Source organism: Pseudopipra pipra, chromosome 23 (assembly GCF_036250125.1).
Source record: "Pseudopipra pipra isolate bDixPip1 chromosome 23, bDixPip1.hap1, whole genome shotgun sequence".
In the NCBI taxonomy this organism is placed as follows: domain Eukaryota; kingdom Metazoa; phylum Chordata; class Aves; order Passeriformes; family Pipridae; genus Pseudopipra; species Pseudopipra pipra.
This window is the reverse complement of record NC_087571.1, coordinates 6,173,251-6,200,258: the sequence shown is the minus strand read 5'-3', so window position 1 is coordinate 6,200,258 and position 27,008 is coordinate 6,173,251. Positions and strand designations below refer to the sequence as shown.

The window sequence follows — 27,008 nt, the reverse complement described above, 5'->3', positions numbered from 1 at the left end:
CTTCCAGGGATAGGGCAGAAGGGATGGCTGTGTGAAACCTGGGATCTGAGAGCAACACTGGGAGCTGTGTCCTTTCCCTGGGGGAATTTTTCTCTCGAGGCTTGTATGCCTTGGTGGACTTGATGCTTCTGTTCTTAGCATGCTGAGCAGCCAGAAACAGCATCTTGACATGAGATGTCCTGGGGATGCAGTCTGGGTGTGAAGGAAGATGCAGAAAATGCACCTGAAGGGGAAAACATGTAGTAAAAGGAAATATGGAGCTTCCAGATGTACTTATGCATCCAGGTACCTTGCCTGGGAGCCTGCATCCATTTAATGAGAGTTGATTTCATTTACCTACAAAAAAAATCCCCGAACTAAGTGCAGCCTGTGGTGATATGGTGTGTTTTAAAACCACACTGCTCAGGTGTGATGCTGGGGCTGCATCTCCTGTGCCAGCAGCAGGTCCTGCAGGTGTGGGGAAAATGAAAGATCTGGAGCCCTGAGAGAGCATAATTTGGGCAGGTACAGCCAAGTGGGAGCAGCAGCTGAGCTATAGCCCTTGGGGAGGTGATTGGAAGATATTAAAACCTCCTGAACCTTTTTTCTTTCTGGCTGCTTATCTCCCAGGACTCCAGAAGAAGACTTGGCAAAGGTTTCTGAGGAGGAAGAGCTGCGTGTCAGAGAGGAAGAAGCTGAGAGACTGACAAAGCTGAGAGCCAAGATTGCCTCAGAGACCGAGGCAGAGGAGGAGAGGATGAGGTGAGAAGTTGTGCTGCCATCCCCGGGGATACAAACCGGGCTGGGCTGGGAGGGAAGGATCTTGCACGTCTCCAGCAGCTGCTCAGAGGGGAGGTTCAGAGCTGTTTCCCTGCTGTGGCAGCAGGTCTGAGCCCTGACTGGGCAGGACTGAATCCTGACTTCTGTGTCCTTGTTACAAACCTACCAGGGCAGAGCAGGAGGCCACGCTGCAGAAACTAAGGGAAGAGTGGGAATCCCAGCAGCTGAAGGAGAAGGAGAGCCTGGAGAGGAAGCAGCAGCTTGCCTTGGAGGAAATGAAGCTGGAAATGGAGGAAGCCCAGCAGAAAGAGATCAGGGAGCTGGAACGAGAGAAGGAACAGTTCCTGAGCGAGGTCAGGGAGAGGTTAGACAGGGAGAAGAAGAAGGTGAGATCTTTGTTACACGTCAGGGTCAGCCCTGAGCTGTTCCTGCTGACCTGGCTGGCATTGCAATGCTGAAACGCTGGGATTTAAATCACACCTGTGTGTTTATGATGCACTTAAAGCACAAAGGGAAGGTGCCAAGTGGGCTGTTAGGGGCACGCTGAGGAGGGGAGAACTCCCCCGATTGTTATTACAATGGTGATTAACTAACAATTATTTAAATTGCCACGTTGAATTTGAAGACAAGAGCAGGATAGTTGTGTGTCTTGCTAAGCTAAACGAAGCTCTGTTATCAGATCAGAACTAAATGAAACCACTTTATCAGCTCCAAACACCACTTTGGGTACAGCTTTAGTCCTCCAGGGACATGGGGAGTCCTTGAATGGGGCAGTTTCTAGTTTTTCGAGCACAGCATGATTGAGATCCATCGAAACCCCTGGGAGGGGGAAAGCACAGAGAGAGTAAAGGCACCTTGTACGTGATCCAGTTTGGAAGGGGGTTACCATTGTTCTTTTTGATGCTTATGGATAGAATTTAATTGCAAATCCATCATGTCCCCAGACTGTTTTGCTTGTGTTTCCGCAGGCAGTAGAGGAGCTGGAGGAACAGTTTGCGGGTGAACTCCAGCAGCTGAAGTCTGCAGCAGAAGAGAAGCATCGTGAGGTAAAGACGATGTCCTTAGTATGTAAATTGTTGGGTTTTTCCTCACACACTGTCACCAAAGGTGGCCAGGGAGGGCGGCATTCATTTTTTTTCCACTTCCTCACCGTGGTTCTGGTCTGGCTCAGCATTTGGCCATGCTCCAGGCAGGGGGTGGTGAGACTGCAGGCAGGGCTCTGCCGTGCTGCTGGCTCCCTGTAGGAGGGCACTGAATGGAGCCTGTCGGAAGGGTGATGAGTCTCTGTGGGTGGCTTTCATGGCAGGTCATTTCCAGCCTGCAAACCCAGCTAGCAGAGGCACAGAGCAGCCAGGAGGCTCAGCTGCGTGAAGACTTGCAGAGAGCGGGTCAGAAAGTGCAGCAAAAAGCCTTCCAAGTGAAGGAATACGAGAGGGAGGTGAGTGTTCACCCACCTTCTCTCCCCAGGGGTGTGGTGAGGTCTGAGACCCCTGCCCAGGGGTGACAGTGGTGCCTTAGGGGAGAGGATATCTCACCTCACTGGGGTGAAGCCTTTGTGCTCCCCAGACCACAGCCTGATCACACTCTGGATTTCAGTCCCTGGGCTCGTGTGGGAGGTTGATTCTTGGGGGTTCCCTGTCATGCAGTGCTGTCCTTCAAAGGGAACATCTTTCCCTTTCATCCCCACAGCTCAGCGAGCTCATGAGTGAGAAACGGCACGAGGTGGAGAGAGACCACGAGAGGAGGATGGAGAGGATGAGACAGGAGCACCGGGAGGCCTTAGCCCGGGTTAAGGAGCAGTTTGAGGAGGAGGTACCGCTCTCCAGAGAGTGTCCCATGGGTCTGTTCACTTGTGAGAGCCCTGTGCTGCACTGAGGGCCTTTCCTCTCCCCCCTCAGGAGCGGAGGCGGAGGTCAGAGCTGCTGCAGAGGGTGCAGAGTGAGACCCTGCAGCTCTGGCAGTCCCACAACGCCGAGGTGAAGGCTCTGCAGGAGGAGCTGGAGGGGAGGCTCACTGACCTGAAGCACAGGCACAGGGAGAAGGTGAGGGGCACCCCTCTGCTCCGTGTGACCTGGCTGCTTGGGGGTGCCCAGGGTACCCCACACCTCGTGCCCCTGCCACCCTCCACAGCCCAGGGGCACTGACACGAGTAACAGGTCGTGCTTCCCAGCCTGTGTTGTTCCCCCTGTGGCAGAGCTCTGCCAGGTGAGGGAGGAATTTGTACCATTCTCTCTTTAAGTCAGTGTGTCTGTGCAGGAAAGAAAAATCCAGGATGCGGAGAACGAGCTTGAAATACGTGCAAAGAGCCTCCAAGCCAGATCAGAGCAGCTCCTCAGCCAGGTGAGTCGGCCTGGTGGGCTCACAGGGGTTCCCTTACCTGTGCCAGTCCTTTGGCTGCTTCCTCATGGGGAGCTGGTCAGAAATGCTCAGCCAGGGCTTCTGCTGCTGTCCCAGTTGCAGGTAACTTCCATCACAGGTCAGAGCAGGGCTAAGCATTCCTGGTGGTGCAGCCTCAGGGCTGGTGTTTGCAGTGAAAGCCTGAGCTGTGGGTTTGCTCAGTGCTTTGGGGGATAGTGAGTGACTGTGAGAGGGGCAGAGGGATCATGAAGCAAATCTGACAGTCCTTGGGGATTTTGAAACTTGGGCCTGACGTCTGTCCTTGAGGTGGTGCTCAGACTCCTGGCTCTGACACTCACCTGCTCTCTCACCTGTGCCCAGGAGGAGGACCTGCGAAGGAAAAGGCAGCAGCTGCTGGATGAGGACAGGAGGACACAGCTGGAAAGGGATGTATGTATGCCTGAGCTCTGGACAGGGGCTGCTTCTAAACCGTGAGGCTGAAAATCCCTCCCTGCCCCAGTCTGGAGTGCCATCCCACTGGGAGGTGGATTAACTCTGAGCTGTTTCCCAAAGAGAAGAGACAGTCCTGCTTTTCCAGGACTGGGGTGTGTGTGTGTGCAGCTCTGGACCCCTGTGAGCCGTGCAGGCAGCGAGCCCTCGTGTGCTGTGTGTGCCTCTTATTTTGGTTCTGGGGAAATGACCATGAGGGATTTTTTTTGTTTTCTTCTAGGAAGCTGCTTTGGCCTCTCAGCTGCGCCTGGAGGAGAGCAGGAAGGAGCATGGCAGCCTCCTCGAGGCCGTGAGGCAGCTGAGGAAGTCTCTGGAGGAGCTGCAGGACCAGAAGGCTGAGCTGGAGGCCCAGGTGGACCTGCTGCAGACCCGCAGCCAGAGGCTGCAGAGGCGCATCGGGTGGGTAGGAGCAGTTTCCCTCCCCCTCAGTAGCTCAGGGTGGGAATTTGCTCCTTTACCTCTGCTCCTCGGGTTTGTTTGTCTCCTCCACACCTGCCTTGTGTGGTTAGTGAGGTGCTGTGAGAGGAGCACTGAAATGCAGAGACTTTCCTGAGGTGGTTGAGCTGCTGGGGAAGGGTGGGAAGCAGTTCCCCTGCCCAGCCAGGGGTTATGATTGGCACAGAACCAACACTGGTGCTGTCTTACACACCTGTGGCCCTTTCCCTCCTGGAATCTGGACACCACTGCAGCCAGGATGGACTGCAGGCTAATCAAGTGCCTCCACTGTTCCCTTTCCTGTGGCAGTGAGCTGGAGGAAGCAGTCAGGAGCAGGCAGGAGACTCTGAAAGAACTGGAGGCAGAAGAGAGTGTGGAGTCTCCAGGAAAGCAAGCTGAGCTCCGTATTGAAGACCTGAGAGAAAGTACTCAAGCTGTGAGTAAAGCAGACTCTGAAGGTGTTTGCTTTGTGAGATCTGAGGCTGTAACTCTCTTGAAAATCCCAGCTTTTGTTCCTTCTGTGTGAAATCATTTGAGGGGATGCATTTCTCTTTGCCACTGTGTTCAGTAGTATTTGCTGATTTCTATCTGTTATTAGTGGGTGGAGAGGAGTGTGGGATACTGGAGTCAAAAGCAGGGTTTGAGTTGGAATAGAAATGTCTGTCTCTCCTTCAAAAATCACATGAAGAACATCCCAGGGACTGTTTTTGGATCTAGGCAGTACCATGGTGATGTCATTCCAAGTTTTTGCTCCTAATGGAATTCTTACAGGAACCCTGGGGTTCTGTTTCCCATACATGTTTCTTAATTTCTGAAATGCTTTACCTCCTCAGCCCTCATCCAGAGAACTTGCTTCCTCAGCCTCTCAGAGCCACGAGGAAAGTGACTTCCAGCGTGATCCGTGAGTATCCACGTGCCAGAAGGCCTTTCTTTTCGCTCTGGTTTTCCAAGCAAATGCTCTGGCTTGGATTCACACACGGTGCACTGACAATCTGGTTTGTGGGAGGTGCTGTGTGAGGTGTGCAGGAGGGCACAGGCAGCCAGGACTCACACCTGCCTCTCTGCTCTAGTGTCCGGAGCTACATCTCTGCGGAAGGGGCCTCCCTCCGGAGTGCCAAGGAGTTCCTGCGGCACCAGACCTGCTCCATGAGGAGGAGGCACTCAGCACTGAAGGCTGCGAGGGTGCAGTGGCGCCAGGACCTGCAGAGGGCACAGGAGGCACTGCAGGATCCCCACAGCTCCCAGCTCCTGGAGGGCATGCGCCAGAACCTGGAGGAGGTGAGCCCTGAGCTCGTTCACAGGGGGTGGACACTGTGGCTGCACAAACAATCCCACAGCCCTGGGATCAATTCCTGGCTCTGCAGGTGTGCTGACCCTGTTGGAAGTGGGGGTTGGAAGTAAAACCTTCTCTTCCTTGGGCTTTAAAACATGTGCTCTGCTCGCTGTCCACACCACTTCCCGAGCTGTCGAGGACTTGGGGGCAATTTCACTCCAGCACTCCAATTTCACTCCTGTGCTGAGCAGATTGAGATAATGAAAGTCACCCTGACTGCTGACATAGATCATTTCTTGTCATTCTGGTTTAATTTCCCTCCTCGCCTGGCTGTTGATCCCCTGCAGGAGGCAAAGCACTTGGACAAGATGAAGTTGGCCATGCAGAAAGGGCAGGTGCTGCTGCAGAAGAAGGAGGAGAAGCTCGGCCAGCTGGAGTCTTCACTGCTGGAGGAGGTAACACCAGCATCCCTCCCAGGGTCTTCCCAGCTGCATTCCCCCTGCCCAGAGCTCTTGGCCTCCTCCCCCAGGCTGGAGGCTTGAGGGACTGGTGGTCCCTGTGAGGACCCTTTAGCTGGTGGCCAGAGACTGGAGCTTGCCAGCAGAGCTGGATTTTGAAACACATTCTGTGAGATCACAAGAGACTGTTGAGTGTGTGGCTCTAGAGAGCAGCCTGGAAAAGAGCCTAGAGAAAACAAGGTCTGGGATGGAGTCTGCTCTCCTGACCAAGGCAAACCTTGGAATGTCTTTGGTCTGCCTGGGACCACGTGGCCTTGGGCAGGGCAGCAGCAGATGCAAGAGCACAGACTTTGGATGGTGCAAAGAGGGAACTCAACCCTGCAAGAGTTCTGAGAGTTATTTAAAGCACAAAACACGTTGCCTCCTGTCTAGAAGGGCCAGTTCACATGGCTGTTGGATTTGGCCTCTCACACTTCAGAGCCTAAGCAGTCTCTTGGTACTCAGATTTTGCTGTCAGGGACTGAAGACAAGTTTGCCTTCACTTGACCTGTGCCTGACTCAGTAGACAAGCTGTAGGCAGATTTCCAGCAGCTTTTATGTTTCAGGGATGATACAGCAGGTTTTGTTGCTTTGTTTTCCTCCTGAGCAGCTCTCAGATGAGGATACACTGAAGAGTGCTGCCTGCAAGAAGGTGGTGACTTTTGATCTGAGTGACTCTGAGGACACAGAGAGTGCATCCATTGGAGAACTGTGTCAGCCTAAATGTAAGTGCCTGACTGGCTCGGTGTGCTGTGCCCAACCTGTGAGGCTCTAGACCTATTCTGGCTTTGCCTTGCACCTCTCTGATGATGTTCTCACCTGTGCTCAGTGGTGTCTAAGGCAGGTCTGGTCCCCATGGTTGGGACTGCTCTGTGCATGAAACTTGATTGGAAAAACTTGTTTCCTGCCTGTAGTGGCAGATAAGAGGGATGGAGACTGTGCACCAACTTGCCCTTGAAATCTCAGTGCATTGTAAGATCTGGTTGCAGCTCTTCCCTCTGCTGCTGCAGAGCTGTATTGCTCTTCTGCAGGAGTCTGGGTTTCCCCTTCCTCACATCCAAGGCAGGAGAGGCTGCTGCAATTCCCTCTCTGCTGCATGTGCTTTTTGTTGGCCTGCAGTTGCCTGTAGCTGGAGTTGTGCAGGGGAGGAGGGGCAGGAGGGTTGGGTTGCTTGCACAAAGGCTGCTCTTGTTAGCACTTGCCTGCGACCCCTTTTTTCTCCTCTCTTTCTTCAGTTGACTTGAGGACGGATTTGTGGCCTGTCCCCCAGCTGGACAAGATCCAGCACTTGAGGGACTCTCTGCAGTGTATCACCAGTGAGCTGAACGGGGTCCTGGGGGTCCTGGACTCCCTGAGCCATCACCACACTCCTCTCTTGGCCTCGACAGCCCATGATGGCATCCCTCTGTCCACATATTCCTCCTTGGCAGGCCTGCAGGCAGGCAGCTCCCTGGGGGATATTTCCAGGGTGCCTTCCACTGACAGGTGGGCCTGGAACAGTGGGCTGAGCGTTGGTGTCTCCCTCTCAGGGCAGTCAGTGGACAACATCCTGGCAGAGAAATGGCACAGGTATTTCCCAGGTGAGTCTCCTGTCCTTAATCCGTTCTTCTTCCTTGCCTTCAGCTTTTGATTTCTCAGCCCTGCAAGTTCTGGCTGTCTCACCCTTCCAATGCTGGAAGGGCAGATGCACTGGAGCTGCTGATAGGAAGGGTGCTAATGGGATAAGGAGTGATAAGGAATGTTGATTTTGGTGAGTCTGTATTTAATGTCTGTTTTCCAGATGGGATCTCATCGCTCAGTGGGAATCCCAAGCCTCTGGACAACAAGCTGGGATACATACCTGCAGAGTAAGGGTCTTCTTCCTTGAGATGTTCCACTGTGCTGCTGTCATTTCTCTGGGGTGATTATTGGGTCACATACATAGCAAGCAGATAACAAATTGTAAATTACGTGTTGGTGACAACATGTTACATATTAAAAGTAACAATAACAAATTACATATTAAAAATAATAATAAGTTGTCACATTAGCTGTTCACTGCCACGTGCTCAGGTGAGGAGATGGCTTTTTGGTAACAGCGGCTCCTCCTATAACAACCCATCACTTTCTCATCTGTTCTGCCCAGACCTCTCTTTCCCAGCCACCCCCTCACTCTCTCTCATGTGCCACAGTGAACAAATCCGGCAGCTGCAGCATTCCAGGCTCCGTGAGCCGGGGAAGACGAGCATCGAAGGGATGATCGAGAGCAACAAGAAATGGCTGAAAAGCTTCAGGAAGGACTCAAAAGCGTATCCTTTACCTGGGTCTGGCCTTTAATTGTGTTCCTGCTCCCTGCAACAGGCAGGAGGAGGTGAGTGAACTGGGAGCACCAAAGCATTGAACAGCAGTTTTTACTTTAGTGTCTGGTTCTGCAAGGGAATGTGGTGTTCAGCAGTTACAGCATGAGCGACCTGTTTGCTGCTCCTTGAGCTGTACATGACTGAGGAATTCTCCTCCCTTCCTTTCCCTGCTTGTGATGCTCTTTAGGGATGCTGCTCTGCCATAAAAGAGCAGTTAGAGCTGGTAATGTGAGAATTTAAAAAATGTGAACCAAACAGTGCAGAGTGGAGGAGGTGGCAGGGACGAAGGGGGTCTGCCATGGGCAGGCCCTGCTGAGCAGCCCAGGATGAAGTGAGGGCACCTGGAGACATGTTGACCTGGCACATGGGGTGGCTACAAGGGCTGGGCTCCTCCTGGAGCTCTTCTCCCATTTCAAGGCATCTTGCAGCATGAGGTTGGATCCAGAGGGCAAGACCTCTCTGTGCTGTTAGCAGGGATGTTTCCAGGCTGTGTGTGGTATGTTGGTGTCTCTTCCAGTGTTCACTGTAAGTAGCAAATCCCTGGGGCCTCTGTGCTGTCCTGAGCCTGGTGCACCTCTGAATTCCCTAATCCCCCTTTAATTCCGTTTGACTGGGATGCAGCAGGCTAAATACAGCATGTGTGCACAAGGCTGGCTCCGTACCTCAGTACCTGCCCTGGCTGTGCTCAGGTGTGCTAATTCCTGCTCTAAGCCAGGCTTTTCCTTCACCCCACTGCCAGACCTCTCTCCCCACGTGCACAGAAGCCCCCGGCCAGCAGCACCAGCCCCAGCCTCCTCCAGCTGGGAATGGATGAAAACAGGCAAATTAAGGTGTACCACTACTGAAAGGTGGGGTTTTCTCTGGAGAGGTGGTGGGGGTCTCCCTGTGGTGTGCTGGGTCTCAGTGATGCCCACTCAGCCAGCACTGCTGAGTCTTTGTGTCCTTGAAAACAAGTCTCTTTGCAAGAGAGTGGAGGAAGGAGGAAGCAAACTTCCCAGGTGGATTCTTCTAATCCTGTAATGTGTCCAAATATACTTTATAGACTATTTAATCCAGCGGTGACATATCAGGGCTTCGATAAATCAACATTTCCCTCATTAGTATTCTAGCAGTGGTGAGGCAGAGCTGTGAATCATGGAGGGCTTTGAGTAACTGGTCAAGGGGGAGGATTTGAATCCAGCTGAGGCTGTGCTGGAGGAAACGTGTCAGGAAATGAGCCCAGCAAATGCTCCATGGCAGGTGGGCCGTGTCAGCTGGCCTGTGGCACGTGTGAGCAGGGAGAAGGAGCAGTGAAATGGTGCAGAGTCTGGGGACAAAATCAGGGAATGACAGATTCTGGCTCTTGGGGAATGTTCTGCTTGTTTGGGGTGGAAGCAACAGGAACTGAGCCAGGAGTGGCTCTCCATGGCAGCGTTGGACAAGCAGTCCCTGCTCCTCTCTGTGCCAGACTGGCCAGAGCTGCTCAGCCAAGCAGCTGTGGGAGCTCTGTTCCCATGCCATGGATGTGCCAATGGCAACGGGAGCAGGGATGGCAGGGGGGTGTGAGGAGTGTCTGCTGGTGCAGGCACTGCTGAGGAGCTCAGTCTGCAGTGAATGTCAAGACAGAGCCCCACCTGCGTCCTTCCTGCCCTGGGAGAGGGATCCAGGGCTCAGCTCAGCAGCTGGGCTCTGTCTGTATATACAGCCCTGTCTGTACATTCCCTGGGCAGGGCTGGGGAGCCCATCCAGCCTGAGCCTGGCCTGGCTGCTCCTGCAGCAGCTCCACGGGGATCCTGGGAGAGGAGAGTTGTGGGATGGGCTCTGGAGACTGGAAAGCTGGCTGAGGGGTGGGGGTGAGCAGCTCCTGGACCTCAGCTGCAAGGTGGTGGCTCGTGGCTTTGCTCCCTGGGTGGCTGCAGTCGTGTTCCTTGGGAAAGGCCGTGTCCAGAGTGTATCCCAGCCCCCTGGGATACAGGGGGCAGATGGTGCTGCTCTACCCAGTGGGGAGGGGTCAGGATTTCGTGCTGCTGAGCAGGAATGTGGTGTTTGGTTGTCTGTTGTCAGTGTTTTCTCCAAGCTGACTCTAAATATTTTATGCCCTAAAAAGATGCCGAGCCACTTGCCATTTTGCCTGATGAGGACGCCTGCACTTCAAGGGATCCCATCTGTGAAAAATGATCTTCAAAGCCATTTCTCCTGAGATGCCCCTCACCCTGCGTGCTGTGTGTGCTCCTCGGGTGGGTGATGATGCACAGCCCCCTCCTGCTCTGCTTCTGGGTGGTGTGTGCTGGCACACGCCGTGAGCACGGCAGGGGGATGTTTACATGCAAATAGAAATAATATTTTTGATGAGCATCATTTTAAAACTCTTTAAGAATGTTTGTATATTTTATTTTACTTTTTTTTTGCTTATTTTCTTAGAGTTTTTGTAATTACTCAGTCAGCCTTAGCCCTCTCTAGGAAGGGAGGGATCAAAACACGGGTTTCCCATCTGCTGTCGGATTGCACCAACCCCTGTCTGTAGGGATTTTGCTTTTAGTTTCCTGGATACTGGGGGAAACATGGCAGTCCTTCCAGTCAGGTGTTTTAGAAGGGACTCCATGGTTCTGGCTCACTGTGGCCAAAGCCATTATCACTGAGTCCACTCTGTGTGTTGGGAGAAGCATGGATTAGTGCTGCAGAGAAATGCCAGTTTTTTTAACAATAACTCGGTTTGAAACATGTTCCTTTTTCCTGTTAAAACCTGGGATAGCAGCTGTATCTGGTTTTGTACAAAATTAAATCAACATGAGCCTGTTTTGTGTGATGGTGGTGGTTGTAGCTCTATTTTGTTGTAGCTCTGGATATCCAGCTGTACTTGCCTCTCACGTCTTTCCCTTGCTTGTCTCTGGGCAGTCTCATGTTTTGTCTTGTCAAGGTCATTTCTGGCAGTTTCCAAGACCACTTCAGCTCGTTGTGGCCTTATTACCATTATTCTTTTAAGTATCTGGTCAGGGTAGCAAATGCAGGGACAGAAAAAGCTTAAAAACTAAAACTACAGAACCAAGACAAGGTGTTGTGCTGGAGCTTCTCTCTGGCACCTTGGGATCTGTTAAAATTGTGTAACTGGAGATTGGCTGTGGCTGCTGATTTCCCATGTATTTGGGAGCAGGCAGGAATTCCCCCAGCAGTGCACTGGGTGCTTCTGGGATCCTGTGGTGGGATTGCTGAGTAATGCTCTCCCTAGGAATTAGGAGAGATTGGTGACGTTCTTCTCTCTTCCCGTGGCTTGTTCCTGTCCCCTTGTGGCTTCCTGCCAGCCACCTGTGGGAGCTGGAGGACTGGTGAGGCACAGTGTGGTCATGCAGAAATGGAGGCTGATGGTTTTATCCTTAAAAAGAAAACAGACCACTACCAAGCCTTGACTTGCCCCAGTTCCTGCAAAGAGCACAGGGCAGCTCTGAGACATCCCAAGTCCTGTCTGGACTGTGAGAGCCTCCTGGTGTGGGGGTTTTGCTGTGATCTGAGCCCAGCCTGGGGCTGGGCTGTGCATGTGTGTCTGTGCTCACTGCCCTGCCTGTGTACGTGGAGAAGGGGATTTGCTTTTCCTGGAATGCCAGCAGCATGTCTGTTGGAGAAACTCGGCGATTAGAAGTTAAAAGGGCAGCGCTCTGTTACTTCACCAGGAGGAGCTCGAGCCATAAGCTCATTAAGGGCTTGGTCTCTGCCTGCCCAAGGAGGGACACTTCAGTCCCTGGCTGCTCGGACATCACCGTGCTCTGCTCCCAGAGCTGTGCCTTCCCAGGACAGAGGGAGCCCCTGGACACCCCGGCCATGCTGGGCACCCTGATGACAGCGCTGTTCTTTGTGGTGAGGGCGGTCAGGCAGGTGAGTCCGGGCTGGATTTATTGCTTCCCTTTTATTTCTCCCCTGTCTAAGGCTGCTCTCTGTGGAGACAGGGAGAGGAGGCAGTGGTCTCCACTTATCCTGGTGGGAATGGCCTTCTGTGCCTGCTCAGACCCTGGCTGGGAGGTTTGGGAGCCCTGTGGGCTCTGCAGCCCCAGGACCTCCCGATGAGCTGCTCGTCAGGGTGGTGCCAGGAAGGGTTCTGGTCACTGGTGGTGCATGTGGAGGAGCAGCAATTTCTGTTGCTCTTCCCCTTTCTCTGCTGTCCTCTTACCTGCTGCAAACCCTTTCTGTGTGCAGCTGGAGACCAGCCTGTTCCGTGAGGAGCCCCTGCCTTACCTGGTGTACCAGCCCCTGCCCTGGCAGATCCAGTGCGTGTCCCAGAGCCGCCGCACCAGCCGGGACAGCGAGGTGAGGGCTGGGGGCACCACAGGGCAGCTGCCTCGGGGGGGGCCACTGCCTGCTGCAGGAGGCAGCTGTGCCAGCCAGGCAGGCTGCTCCGAGCAGAAGGCGTGGGCAGGGGGGAGAGGTTTTTTTCTCTTTCCCCCTGAAAGAGGAAAAATAAAAAAAAAAGGTGATGTCAGGAGATGGGATAAGATGAAAAATGCAGGAGAGGTATTTGTAGGCAAATTCAAGCTTGTTCTTAGGAATGGAAATATCCCCTATCAGACCTGGCATCCCGGGAGCTGCAGGTTCACAGTGTAGGGGCTGGAACGGGGAAAGCAAACCCAGCAAGCCTGTCTCCTTGCTGGTTTGAAATGCAGATCCAGTGAGGATAATCTGTGCCAACATCCATTCCAAGGTATACTGGCACATTTCACAGCTCTGAGTCTGGATGCAAAATTCTTTCCTGCCTCTCCTTGGAGGTCTTTTCACAAATGTAGATTAATTAATCAGTGCTCTTTAAGGGAACAACAGTAATCATGTTCCAGTTTCCCCAAGGGAATGGACAGTGGAAAGCTTGGTGGGGCTGGTCCTGTCCCTTTCAGAGATTCCCAGCTGGCCTGAAAGGGACTGTCCTCACTGCCTCTGCCTGGGATACAACTAACTCTTAGTTTTCTTCTCTACTTTTCTAGAGAGGAAAGAGCTCTCGGCACAACAGCATCTACTCACTTTCTGGAGACAAAGGTGGGTATGGGGCAGGCAGGGAAGCATTAAAAAAAAAACCAGCCCAGGTAATGGGGAAGCTCAGGGCTGGGACTGTGGATGCAGCAGGAGAGCAGGCACTGCAGCACCTGCATCCTTCTTGCTGTCTTTCTACTTCCAAAAATCTGTCCCTGTGACATTATTAAATGATATTTAATGGTGAGATATTTGTAAATATGTGTACTATCAGCCAGTGAATGTCCCAGGGATGCATAACTGAATATATGACAGTATATGTGTGGCTGTGCAAATTCCTTCTCCCCTCTTCCCGTGAAACCTGCCTCACTGACTCCCATGGGGTCACACTGGGGGGGACTCACACTATCCCCCAAAACAACCCCTCTTCCTCTTCTCCTTGTTCTGGTAAACCCTCCTGGAATTCAGCCCCCTTTCCTCTTTGCTCTGGTCTTCAAGGCTCTGCCCCTCTGCTGAAGTCAAGGGCTCAGCAAAGAGGATTTTGAGCAGTTCTATTCTTGGTGCCAATCGGATAAGGGGCAGTGGGGGCTGGGGGTGCTGCTGCTGTGACATCCCTCCTGGATGGCCCAGGAGCTCTGGCCAGCCTGGTCACTGGTTTGGGGGTCTCACTGCCCTGCAGTGGGTGCAGGTCCCCAGGCAGACAGTGGTTGAGCTCCTTGGGCAGGGATGTTTCCTGTGGAGCTCTGGGCAGCCCACACAGCCAGGGCTCCTCCTGCCAGGCACCACAGTACCTGCCCCGTGGTCCTCAGCCTCTGCCCTTGGACCTGTGCACTGTGCAGGGTTTACAGCTGATGGTGTGTCTTGTTAAGCAGGGCAGGAGGGAACCCCTTCCCAACGTGGACTTCTCTTATTTATCTTTTTACTTGGCAATTTCTTTTAGGTTGTGAAAAGAAATGGGTTCAGGTGACAGCAGTGAGTTTATACAGCAGCATCTGGCCCCAGGATTCCTGATGGCTGCTCGGGGGGTGCTTAGCAGTGACACACTGGCTTAGAGGAGCACTGCTGAGTGGCTTTGATGCAGTTCCTGTTGAATTTCACAATACTTCCCTAATGCCACATTAAGCAGGAGTGGGGAGGGCTCCCATTTGTCAGCATGAGAGCTTTATTGCTGTACAGTGCCGGGCTTTTTTTCTAATCTTATTTGTGTGTGCGAAAGTAAGTGAGCATCATACGTGGTGATTAAACGTGGGGAAGCTGCTGTCTTTGGGGAGTGGAGCTGTGTAAATAGAGGGCTTAGTGCTGCCAGGGAGGCTGGGCTTTACTTTGCCTCCTGTTCCCTGCTCCCTGTGCCCTGGAGGTGTCTTTGTGAGCCAGTGGAGTTGTGGTTTCACGCTCTGAGTTTTTCAGCCTCTTTGACCTCCCCAGCGAGGAAAGTCTGGGAGCCTGGGGACTGGGGAGGCCACTGACCCTGTGGTGGGGATGCCAGAGCCCTGCCCTGCTCTATGCAGCCTGTTCAGGGCCACTGGCACTGCCTGTGCTCACTGTGGTGCTCTGTTGTCACCCCAGGTGATGTGACCCCTGATGACAGCAAGGACAGCACGTTCTTCAGCGACCCTTCGGAGAGGGCAGCCATCACCATCCAGACCCACTTCAGGAGGTACCAGCAGCAGAAGCAGGAAAAGAAGTAGATACATCAGCCACCCGTGCCCTGCACTGTCCCTCCTGTTTGTCTGTTCTGTACCCCAGAGACATTTGGGGCTGTGGTGACTGTGAACCTGCCCCTGAACCTACCCCTGCACCCCCTTGGTGCAGCTGTAGGTTCTCTGCCCTTGTGTTGGTCGCTGCTCAGAGCGAGCTCTCTGTCCTGCTCAGTCCTTCCCCAGACAGCATTGCCTCGTGGGCCAGGGTGCAGCTGGAGGGGGGCTGTTGAGGACCTTGGAACAGGGGGTGATGCTGCAGCCTGTCCTTGGCCAGCCCTTGGGTCACAATGAGTGAGTCCCAGCAGCTGTGTGGGTGGCAGTGGGGCCCTGCACAGCTGAAGGTGGTTGTGCTGGCTGGTCTCTGCCCAGCTGGGGCTTGTTTCACTCAGCACTGACCCTCCCCTGCGCCTCTGCCTCCTTCATTCTGCTTCTGGAGTTGGATGGAACAACTACCTTTGTCCTCTGCTCTGGGTGGATGGCTGGCAGAGGTGCCAGCACAGTGTCCAGGAGCCAGCCTGGAGTGGGAATGTCACCGAGGGGACGTGCTGCAGGCAACTCAGGAGCTGAGCTGTGAGCTGATCTTACCTTTTCTTGGGGACAACTGGTTGGGGTGCCAGAGCAAGTGTGGGGTGAGACTCTGTCTCCTGAGGCTGAACCTGCTTTTGTTCCTGAGGCAGCCCTCTGGTAATGCTGGTGTTTGGGTTAGAGCCCACCCAGACCCTTGCTCTGGTGTTTTTGTGCAGCAAAGCTGAACAGAGACCTGCTCCTGGTCAGGCAGGGACAGGAGTCCAGGAGAGTCTTGGGGTCTGAGTGTCTCTGTTTCTGAGTGCTGTTGTTTGCAGCTTGAAAGAGGGAATATGAAAGCACAGAGCTCTGGGCCAGCACAGAAACAGGAGATTTGCTGTGAGCAGGGGGGTGAGGGGAGACTGGGGGACCTGGGGGAAGGAGCAGGGCATGGAGGGGCTGCTGGCTCAGAGCCCTGAGCATGGTCTTCAGTGCTGGGTCTGTTGTTGGGGTTTCTGTGCAGAGCTGCTGAGCTGTGCCCCAAGAGCCCTTTGTTCTCCTCTCCAGCCATAATTACCCTCAGCCCTCCTTACCAGCTCTCTGTCCCCAGCTGCCCCTACTTACCTTTGGCTTGTGAGGGGTGGTGTTAGGTGTCTGGACTCTGTCTGTGCTTGGCTGTGGTGGCATCCAGTGCTCGTGGCTCTGCTCTGGAGCAGGGCTGGTGACACTGGGTCAGTCACTGGGGTGGTGGGGGCAGTCTGGGCTGGCTGGCACCAGGAGGTGTGTGTGGCAGGTAACCTGGGGTCTGGCTGGAATGCTGTGCAAGGCAGCTGGTAAAGCAGACCTGAAAGGAAACTCTGGATTTCTGAGCTTGAGGGCTTTTTGTCTGTTTGCTGTTGAAGGCAGAGTTGGTGTAGCTGGTGTGGCTTGAATTCACTGTTCTCCTGCAAACCCTGCTGTGGCAAAGGGCAGTGGGCTCTCTGGGAGCAGAGGGGTGTTGGGGTCTCGTGGATGAGTGCTGGAAACTTGGGCTCTGTTAAACTGTGCAAGGCCAGGGCTTGTGTCTGCTGGGGAAGGGAAGGGGGAGAATCCTTGCTAAGATATAGAAGGAAATCTGTACTAGCCAATTCCAATAAAGACCTATTAATCTCTGTTAATCTGTCCTGCTCTTTATCTTGCTAATCTACTTACTCCTACAGCTGAACACGCTTGCCTTTTCTATTTCTAATTCTAATTTCTCTTCTGTTTCTATTCTGAGCCTGGTATTGGCATTTTTGGAGGTGCTGCCTTGATGGTGACCCTGCTTTAAGATGGGGCTGGGCACTTGCTTTTTTTTTTTTTTTTTTTTTCTTTAATCTGTACTGTGTAAAGGTTTATGAGTCTCTAATGTGCTCTGAACTGGTTTTGAACTTCTGGTTTGCTGGTCACCACTCTCCACTGCTCTCAGGGAGAGACAGAATGGGCAGGACTGGTTTCCCTTGGTTGATGGCAAACACTGGCCAGTGTGGGACAGACCTGCCTTTGGACAGGTTGCTGTGGGGACCTGTGGGTTGCCTGACTGACCCCATTCAGGTGCTGAGCTCATGTTCTGGGTATGAGCACAGTACAAAATCTGTCTATTCCTTCATGCGAAGTTGGAAACTTACCATGGTTTTTTGTCTCCAAAGAGCTGTCAAAATTGAATTAATAGGAAAACTCGTGTCTAGTTCCTAAGAAAAGCTGTACAGGGGTCAGTGGGGGGGTTGGTGCAAGAACATGAGTGGGAAATAGCAGCCCTGGCATTTGGGGCATCATCCCTGATGCCTCCACACCAGCCTGTGTGGGGAAGGTGCCCCTCTCCATCTGAGATGCTCCTTGGCAGAGGTTGGCTCTGAGTTGTACCTGAATAATGGCCAAAAACTATAAAAAATGGGCATAAGAAATTGTCTTAACAGCTTGTTTCTCGAGCCCCAGGGGTGAACAGCTGCCAGGCTCTTGCTGAGGTGCTTCCAGCTCTGCAGGATTTCAGGAATTACCTTAGCTAGGAAGAACCAGATGGCAAAGGAGGATCTGCTGACCACTGTGCCAGCAGGCAGGGAAGGGGACTGCTCTGTGTGGAGACTGCAGGTAATGCCACCAGTAGCACCAGTCACTGTATTTCCATGTAATTTTTCTTTGGGTACTACATTTAAAAAAAAATAATGGAGAGATATTGAAAAAGTGACCTCTGCAGCACTTGATTATAACTGGTGAATTAAACCCTGTAAAGAGAGAAAAAAAAAAAAAAAGTGGGTGGTACAAACCTGTGTATAGATCCTCCAACAGCTGGTTTGAGTTAAGATAGGAAGTGTATCTGCAAGGAAAAAGCTGGAACCAGTGGGTAGCAAGCATGGATGGAGAACTGATGAAAACTTGAGCTTATACATTACAGAAAATAAGGAAATAAAAGTACAGTTAGTTATTTAGACCTCAGATAGCACCAGAAGCTCCTCAGGAAGGTGAAGTTCTGCTTTGGGTTACTAAAATAAGAGTTAATAATGGCCTGAGCTATTTTTGCCTTCCCAGGGTAGCAGAACAGGTGAGAAGGACTGAGAGCCCCTGGCTCCTGCCTGAGCTTCAGCTGCTCTTGCTTTCACAACCACATATGAAAGGGGAAGGTAGAACCTGCATCTCTTTGGTGGTTTATTGCTGTGGCTGGTGGTAAAAACAAAGAAGAAAAATAAAAACAAATGATGGTGGGGGCTGTGCTGGGCTTTGTGGTGTCTGTGTGCTGTGGTGTGACACAATGCCCTGTGTCCTGGGGCACCTGTGCAGTGTTGTACCATGGCCTGTGCCATGATTCACCATGATGGAAGGCAGATACATCATGATCCCTGGCACTGTGCTGGATTTCTTGGGGTCCCTGCTGTGCTGCCATTCACCACAGTGTGCTGGGTTTCGATGTGTTGGGTTTCCATGTGCTGTGTTTCTCCCCTCGTTGTGCTCAGCAGTGGTGCTGCTCCTCCTGCTCTCCCTGCTGCCCCATCCCAGGGAGCCAGGCCCTGCTGTGAGGAGCTGCTGTGCCTGGCTGGATGCTGGGGACGATGCTGGACACGACTCAGGAGGGTCCTGGCATCGGTTCACCCCTCCAGAGGAGCTGGACCAGGGTTCCTGTCTGGCACTTTGGTTCACCCTGGGCTGGAGCTGGACTGACCAGTGCCTGTGGCACAGTCTGGCCGTGGCTGGGCTGTCCCACTCAGGACCCTGCTCCCATCCCTGACCCTCCTCCCGCCCCACGGCTCTGCAGGTCGGTAAGTGCCTTAGTATTCCTTAATATTTAATCCCATGTCTTAGTATTTCTGTACATTGGCTGCCCTGGGCTGTCCCTCTCCATCCTCCTGCCTGCTCTGCCTTAATTCCCTGCTCACTTAACAAACACCAGCGTATAAACATAACCTTTATTGCACACAGCGCTGGGTTTTTTTTCATAGAAAAAGGTATTAACACATAAGCATTTGCAAATTGAAGCAACTCCTGCTGTTTTCAGAACAGTAAAATAGCATGCAATGTCTCGGAGACGTTCCTTTTTAAAACCACCGACAAGATCAGGGAGAAAAAAAAAAAAAAAGTCGCTGAGTCTTTCCTTGTGCCCCTTTCAAAATGATGTGAAATATATATATATGTTTACATATATATTATATTTTTAAATCTGTAACATCAAATTCTTTGTGCCCTGGTTTCTTTTTCTGTTCGGAGAAGAAGAAAATAGCTTCATTTTTATACAAAAGAGTCCGTTATGTACAAGTTTGTTAATTAAATATAAATGGCGCGGGGTGGGGGGGTCCGGGGGGGACGAGCAGCATCCGGCGGCTGGCCCTACACCAGCGTGTAGGACTTGGAGTAGGCTCCGGCGCCCTGTTTTTGAGACCTGCCTACCCCCGACGTGCTCATCTCTAGGAGCGAGTCCCTGGAGCCCCCCACTTTGGAGTGCGTGGGCACCCGTGGCTCGGCGGCGGCGGCGACGGGGGGCTCGGCCGCGGCGGGGGGAGCCGGGGCGGCGCCGGCGGCGGGCGCGGCCGTGGTGCCGGTCGTGCCGGGCATGGGGAGAGTCCTCTGAGGTAAGGTGGTTGCGGCCGAGGCCGGGGGAGGCAGCCCCAGGGGCTTGGCGCCGGGCTCCAGCGTCATGTGCCGGGCCTGCGCGTGGTAGGCCCGGGCGAGGTTCCGGATGGAGGCCTCCCGCGGCGGCACCACCGGGCACGGCTCGTGCGCGTCCGGCTTGCGGAAGAACGCGTCCGACTTGACGTACAGCGGGAGGTTGCAGTAGTCACCTGCCGAGGGAAGAGGAGGAGGGTGAGGCTCTGCAGGGATCCCTCTGCCCACCGCCCTCTGCGCGTGGTGCTGTCCTGGCACATGGAACACGTCCGGGCGTCAACCCAAAGCTGGCCCGCCCGGTGCGACGCCATGGATGGGACCTGCCCAGCTCCGGTGGGCGCTCCAGTGGGCAGTGTGGGATACAGTGTCTTACATCATCGTGTAATACTATTGCTAATATTGTAATGTACAGAGTAAAAAAGTATTGGGACATGGCTCTTGGTCTTATTGTAAAGTAAAGAGTAATAAAGTATTAGAACGTGGCTCTATTGGTCTTATTGTAATGTACAGAGTAATAAAGTATTGGAACATGGCTCTCTTGGTCTTATTGTAATGCACAGAGGAATAAAGTATTAGAACGTGGCTCTATTGGTCTCATTGCAATGCACACAGGAATAAAGTATTAGAACATGGCTCTCTTGGTCTTATTGTAATGCACAGAGTAGGAAGGTATTAGAATGTGACAGAATTGGTCAGATACTTTCTGACCCCGGGCATTAGAATTAGAATGTGGCAGAGTGTGTCAGATTCTAATGCCCAGGGCCAAAAAGTGTCAGAATTTGACAGAATGTGTCAGATTCTAATGCCCGGGGTCAAAAAGTGTCAGAATCTGACAGAATCTGACAGAATCTGACAGAATCTGACAGAATCTGACAGAATCTGACAGAATCTGACAGAATCTGACAGAATCTGACAGAATCTGACAGAATCTGACAGAATCTGACAGAATCTGACAGAATCTGACAGAATCTGACAGAATCTGACAGAATCTGACAGAATCTGACAGAATCTGACAGAATCTGACAGAATCTGACAGAATGTGTCAGATTCTAATGCCCGGGGTCAAAAAGTGTCAGAATCTGACAGAATCTGACAGAATCTGACAGAATCTAACAGAATCTGACAGAATCTGACAGAATCTGACAGAATCTGACAGAATCTGACAGAATCTGACAGAATCTGACAGAATCTGACAGAATCTGACAGAATCTGACAGAATCTGACAGAATCTGACAGAATCTGACAGAATCTGACAGAATCTGACAGAATCTAATGCCCGGGGTCAAAAAGTGTCAGAATCTGACAGAATCTGACAGAATTTAACAGAATCTGACAGAATCTGACAGAATTTAACAGAATCTGACAGAATCTGACAGAATCTGACAGAATTTAACAGAATCTGACAGAATCTGACAGAATCTGACAGAATCTGACAGAATCTGACAGTATCTGACAGAATCTGACAGAATGTGTCAGATTCTAATGCCCGGGGTCAAAAAGTGTCAGAATCTGACAGAATCTGACAGAATTTAACAGAATCTGACAGAATCTGACAGAATCTGACAGAATCTGACAGAATCTGACAGAATCTGACAGAATCTGACAGAATCTGACAGAATCTGACAGAATCTGACAGAATCTGACAGAATCTGACAGAATTTGACAGAATCTGACAGAATTTGACAGAATCTGACAGAATCTGACAGAATCTGACAGAATCTGACAGAATCTGACAGAATCTGACAGAATCTGACAGAATCTGACAGAATGTGTCAGATTCTAATGCCCGGGGTCAAAAAGTGTCAGAATCTGACAGAATCTGACAGAATCTGACAGAATCTGACAGAATTTGACAGAATCTGACAGAATCTGACAGAATCTGACAGAATCTGACAGAATTTAACAGAATCTGACAGAATCTGACAGAATCTGACAGAATCTGACAGAATCTGACAGAATCTGACAGAATTTAACAGAATCTGACAGAATCTGACAGAATCTGACAGAATCTGACAGAATCTGACAGAATCTGACAGAATGTGTCATATTCTAATGCCCGGGGTCAAAAAGTGTCAGAATCTGACAGAATCTGACAGAATCTGACAGAATCTGACAGAATTTAACAGAATCTGACAGAATCTGACAGAATCTGACAGAATCTGACAGAATTTAACAGAATCTGACAGAATCTGACAGAATCTGACAGAATCTGACAGAATCTGACAGAATCTGACAGAATCTGACAGAATCTGACAGAATCTGACAGAATCTGACAGAATCTGACAGAATCTGACAGAATCTGACAGAATCTGACAGAATCTGACAGAATTTAACAGAATCTGACAGAATCTGACAGAATCTGACAGAATCTGACAGAATCTGACAGAATCTGACAGAATCTGACAGAATCTGACAGAATCTGACAGAATCTGACAGAATCTGACAGAATCTGACAGAATCTGACAGAATCTGACAGAATGTGTCAGATTCTAATGCCCGGGGTCAAAAAGTGACAGAATCTGACAGAATCTGACAGAATCTGACAGAATTTAACAGAATCTGACAGAATCTGACAGAATTTAACAGAATCTGACAGAATCTGACAGAATCTGACAGAATCTGACAGAATTTAACAGAATCTGACAGAATCTGACAGAATTTAACAGAATCTGACAGAATCTGACAGAATCTGACAGAATCTGACAGAATCTGACAGAATCTGACAGAATCTGACAGAATCTGACAGAATCTGACAGAATTTAACAGAATCTGACAGAATCTGACAGAATTTAACAGAATCTGACAGAATCTGACAGAATTTAACAGAATCTGACAGAATCTGACAGAATCTGACAGAATCTGACAGAATCTGACAGAATCTGACAGAATGTGTCAGATTCTAATGCCCGGGGTCAAAAAGTGACAGAATCTGACAGAATCTGACAGAATCTGACAGAATCTGACAGAATCTGACAGAATCTGACAGAATCTGACAGAATCTGACAGAATCTGACAGAATCTGACAGAATCTGACAGAATCTGACAGAATCTGACAGAATCTGACAGAATCTGACAGAATCTGACAGAATCTGACAGAATCTGACAGAATGTGTCAGATTCTAATGCCCGGGGTCAAAAAGTGTCAGAATTTGACAGAATTTGACAGATTCTAATGCCCGGGGTTAAAAAGTGTCAGAATTGGTCACATTTGTGATGCCCAGAGTAGGAAAGTGGACAGTGGCAAACCTCCTCAGCTGTAACACACTATAGGTCGTGTGTGTCATGTGTTGCAGGGTGCTTGTTATTAATCTGTGATATATCACAGTGGTATCTCTGCACATAAAGATCACCTTCTGTTCTGTAAAGCCTGGTGGTAAATATTCCTGCTCTGTGCAGCACCTGTTCGAGCCCACAGCAGTGTGATATGATAGATGGTGTGTTATATGGAAGGTTTTACTCTGCCAGTGTAGTGTCTGTGCTGCAATAATCGATTCTGCTATGCTGTGTTATATAGCATCATATATAGTTATTACCTTAATTTAGGGTTTTATGTCGGTGTATGTGTAAGACCCAGCACTGTTATATTGTCTCTTATAGGTGTTATAGTGTTATATTTCTGTTGTATCACACTACTGCCTTTAATTGTGTTCTGTAGCATCATCAGCAGCTGTAGTACCTTAATTTAAGGATTTACATGTAGATGTAAAACACAGTTATTATTTTGCCTTTGATATTTGTAACATATAACACCTCTCTCCCTGCAGCATTACTGCTTTAATTGTGTCTATTATGGGGTGTGTTCTGTGAGTGCATGTTCATCTCTTTACAGCTGTAAAACACTGCAGGGGCTGTGTTGTTGGTGTGTGACACAGGGTGGGGGATCAGGGGGGTGCAGTTCCATCTGCTCTGTGAGGTGGTGTGTGTAAATATCCCTTCTCTTTGCCATAACATGTTGCCACGTGTTGTTGAATGTTGCCACACATTACAGCTACAATGTACAGTACACATCAGAGCTATGTGTGTCATATTAAATATGCTACACTGATATAAATAGTGTCTGTGCTACAGTAAACTATATTCAGCTGTGTTGTGTTCTACAGCATCATCTAGAGTTAATACCTTAATATAAGGATTTATATATATATATAAAAAATATATGTATTTATATATATACATAAATATATATAAATATATAAATATATTTATAAATGTATAAATATATTTATACATATACATATATATATAAATATAAAAATATATTTATATATACACATATATAAAATATATAAATATATTTATATATATTTATAGATATTTATATATACTTATATATATTATATATATAAATATAAATATATTTATTATATTTATTATATTATAATTATTATAAATATATAGAAATTTATATATTATATATAAATATATAAATATATTTATATCTAATATATTTATATATATTATATATAATAATATATATTTATATATTATATATAATAATATATATTAATATATATTAAATATTTATATATTTTATATATAAATATATTTATATATAAAATATATATAAGGCCCTGCATTATTAGATTGTCTCTTATATATTGTTATATTTGTGCTATGAAACACTTTTGCCTTTAATTGTGTCTGTGTGATGTGTTCTGTAAACTACATTTTTAAAAAAGGCTACAATTGTAACACACAATTAATACACAAATAATTGTAACACACACACTTAATACACACTGTACTGTTTAAAATACACCACAGAAGTATATGGACTTATTTGCAGAGAAAGGGACGGGATGGAAGAGCTCACCTGGGGTGGGGGATTGTCAGGGTGCTGGCACTAAAGCTAGGGAGGGAATATTGAGGAATGTGAAGGAATACTGGAGAACACTAAAGGAAAGGGAGAAATAGTGATGGAATAATGAGGAATACTAAAAAAAAGGGGGAGAAATAATGAGGAACAGCAATGAAAGGGAGAATATGAGGGTCTGGGGCCAGTACTGAAGAATGGACAGGAATACTATAAGGAGTGGAAAAGAATAGTAAAAAAATGGGGAAAATATCAAGGAATGAGGAAAGTACACCAGCAAATGTAAAGAAGTACTAAAAAGTGCAAAGGAGTGTTAAATAATGGGAAGGAACACTAAAGAATAGGAAAAAATGGTAAAAAATATCAAGGAATGAGGAAAGAACACCAGCAAATGTAAAGGAGTACTAAAAAGTGCAAAGGAATGTTAAAGAATGGGAAGGAACACTAAAGAATAGGAAAAATGGTAAAAAATATCGAGGAATGAGAAAAGAATGCTAAGGAAAGCAAAGGAACACTAAAGAATGGGAAATGAAATGGAAAGGGAAGGAATTGTAAAAAAAACCAGCAGAAAATAACAGGGAAAGCAGAAAGCATATTAAGGAATGGAAAGGCATACTAGGAATGGGGAGGAATAGTAAAAAAAAAAAAAAAAAAAAAAAAAAAAAAAAAAAAAAAAAAAAAAAAAGGGGAGGGGGGAATACCAAGAAATGGGAAAGAAGAATAAGGAATGAGGAATTCTTTCTTCTTACATTAAGCAATATATTCCTCATATACTAAAGAATGGCAAGGAATACTAAGAGGGGGAAGGAACAGTGAAATAGTGTTATTAAAAAAATACCAAGGGATGGGGGAAGAAATATTAAGGAATGCAAAGAAACTAAAGAACAGGAAGGAGTAGAAAATATGGGAGGGGGGATACTAAGGAATGGGAAGGAATACTAAAGAATGGGGAGAAATACCAAGGAACTGGGAAAAGAAATATGAAGGAACCTGAAGGAATACTAAGGAATTGAAGGGAATACTAAGGAATTGAAAGAAATACTAAAGTGTTGAAAGGAATACTAAGGAATTGAAAGGAACAACAAGAATTGGATGGAATACCAGAAGAAATGGGGAACCATATTAAGCAACTGAGAAAGAATATTAAAGAGTGGGAAGAAATACTAAGAACACAAAGGACTAAAGGAATGGGGAGGGCTCCTGGGGTGGTGGAACAGCCCTGGGGCGCGGCTGGGGCCGGGCAGGAGCTGTACATACTCTTGCTGGCGCGGTGTGGGATGGGCACGGCCACGCTCTTGCCGCGCTCGCTGTCCTGGGGCTTGGGGGGGGAGGCGGTGAAGCGGCAGATGCCGGGCTCGGACGGGGTGCTCATGGAGGTCATGCTGTCGGCGTTGTCCGTCGTGCCCGTGGTCATCTGGTCGGAGGAGCTGTCGGAGATGAAGCACTCGGTGATCTCGAACTTGGCGTGCTGCAGCTGCTCCTCCAGCTTGGCGTGCTCGTAGGCGCGCGCCAGCTCCTCGTAGGTCGACGAGGCGCTCTCCGTGGACACCATGCTGTTCCGGCCCTTGTCTGGGGGGGAGAGGACGTGTCACCTACCTGGGAGTTTTTCCTGCCCTGGGAGTGCCTTTTTCCATGTCACTGTCATCATGGGAGTGATGTCCCTGCTGAGATACACCCGGTCATCCACAAGGCCAGGTTGGACAGGGTGTGGAGCAACCTGGTCTAGTGGAAGGTGTCACTGCCATGGCTGGAGATGGAAGAGGATGATCTTAAAAGTCCCTTCCAACCCAAACCATTCCAGGATTCTATCTGTTCCCAGAGCTGGGCACTGGTCTGGCTGCTCAGAGCCACCAAGCTGTGGTTCCACGATCCCATTGACTAAGTTCTACCTCTGCAGTCACCCTGAACTCACAGCTGGGGGTCATGGCCAGTGAACCTGTGCACCCCAAACAGGCAGATCCCTGCCAGCAGCAGTACCTGGGCAGTGCTGGCCCACCTGTGTCCTGCGAGAGGCTGGCGCTGTAGCTGTCGCTCTCGGTGACCGTGATGCCGTGCTGGGAGCCCACTGTCCTCCAGTCCGAGGTGAGGGTCCGGGCCGGGGTGGACGCCTGGCACTTGGTGAGGGTCCACTGGCTGGAGTAGCGGTTGCGGGTGCTGTGTGCAGACTTCACGCTCTTCCTCGACACGGGGTCTAAGGCACGAAGGTGACACGGTCATAGTGGGTTCCTCCCAGCCAGGATGCCGTCCCATGTCCCTGGAGCACTGCCCACAACTTCTGCCTTGCCAGCAGCTGCTTTTGGGCACGGCCACTGCTGGGGGACAGGAGTCTACAAGCCCCCCATGCTGCTCCCAGCACACCCACCCCCAGCACTGCCACCACTCACTGGTGCCGGGGCGGATGTCCGACATGTCGATGAGGGGCCCTGTGTTCTGGATCAGAGCAGGGTGATGAAGCGAGACACCCGTGCAGAAGCTCTGGGGGTTCACTGCCTGACTGAACTCCGTGTCTGTCACAGGGATCGTGGCTTTGTCATCACCTGTGGGAAGAAACTGGAGCTCAGACCTTTCTCTGGTCAGGATCTGTAGGCGCCTGCTGGCACACACTCAGCCCATCCATCGGATTCCCCTGGCACTCGGGGGCACAAAGGGATGGGAGATTTGCCTGTGCTTACCCAGCTGTTTGATGCCTTCCTTGTCCTCGATGAGGAGCTGCACCCGTGGGATGTCGATGTGCAGTCGGGGGCCCTGGGGGGGCCCCTTCACCGGCGTGTCAAAGCTGCGGTTATTCTTGCTGTGAGGTAAGAG

The 27,008-nt window shown here is 50.1% G+C and overlaps 2 protein-coding genes across 8 annotated transcripts in view; one reads left to right on the top strand and one right to left on the bottom strand.

Moving 5' to 3' along the window:
- The window catches only part of CEP164 (centrosomal protein 164), a 32,194-nt gene extending 21,707 nt beyond the window's left edge, over positions 1-10,487 (top strand). For 5 of the 7 annotated variants that reach the window (XM_064634736.1, XM_064634731.1, XM_064634730.1 and 2 more), the window contains 19 exons: positions 610-741; positions 929-1,145; positions 1,728-1,805; positions 2,066-2,197; positions 2,449-2,571; positions 2,658-2,801; positions 3,016-3,099; positions 3,478-3,546; positions 3,827-4,005; positions 4,351-4,477; positions 4,875-4,942; positions 5,112-5,319; positions 5,662-5,769; positions 6,422-6,536; positions 7,047-7,391; positions 7,592-7,658; positions 7,983-8,099; positions 8,890-8,980; positions 10,237-10,487. In XM_064634736.1, the coding sequence (XP_064490806.1) occupies positions 610-741; positions 929-1,145; positions 1,728-1,805; positions 2,066-2,197; positions 2,449-2,571; positions 2,658-2,801; positions 3,016-3,099; positions 3,478-3,546; positions 3,827-4,005; positions 4,351-4,477; positions 4,875-4,942; positions 5,112-5,319; positions 5,662-5,769; positions 6,422-6,536; positions 7,047-7,391; positions 7,592-7,658; positions 7,983-8,099; positions 8,890-8,980; positions 10,237-10,329 (2,497 nt within the window). In that variant the 3' untranslated portion in view covers positions 10,330-10,487. Of the gene's footprint in view, positions 1-609; positions 742-928; positions 1,146-1,727; positions 1,806-2,065; positions 2,198-2,448; positions 2,572-2,657; positions 2,802-3,015; positions 3,100-3,477; positions 3,547-3,826; positions 4,006-4,350; positions 4,478-4,874; positions 4,943-5,111; positions 5,320-5,661; positions 5,770-6,421; positions 6,537-7,046; positions 7,392-7,591; positions 7,659-7,982; positions 8,162-8,889 lie in introns of all 7 variants that reach the window. The other 2 variants (XM_064634734.1, XM_064634732.1) reach the window with 2 other exon arrangements.
- An 8,195-nt stretch (positions 10,488-18,682) lies between these two features.
- Positions 18,683-27,008, bottom strand: part of DSCAML1 (DS cell adhesion molecule like 1) — a 102,510-nt gene continuing 94,184 nt past the window's right edge. Inside the window, exons 29-33 of the mRNA XM_064634728.1 lie at positions 26,876-26,994; positions 26,588-26,740; positions 26,200-26,394; positions 25,461-25,772; positions 18,683-19,566 (exon numbers count right to left, since the gene is read on the bottom strand). Coding sequence (XP_064490798.1) covers positions 19,115-19,566; positions 25,461-25,772; positions 26,200-26,394; positions 26,588-26,740; positions 26,876-26,994 — 1,231 coding nt within the window. The 3' untranslated portion in view covers positions 18,683-19,114. The remainder of the gene's footprint in view (positions 19,567-25,460; positions 25,773-26,199; positions 26,395-26,587; positions 26,741-26,875; positions 26,995-27,008) is intronic.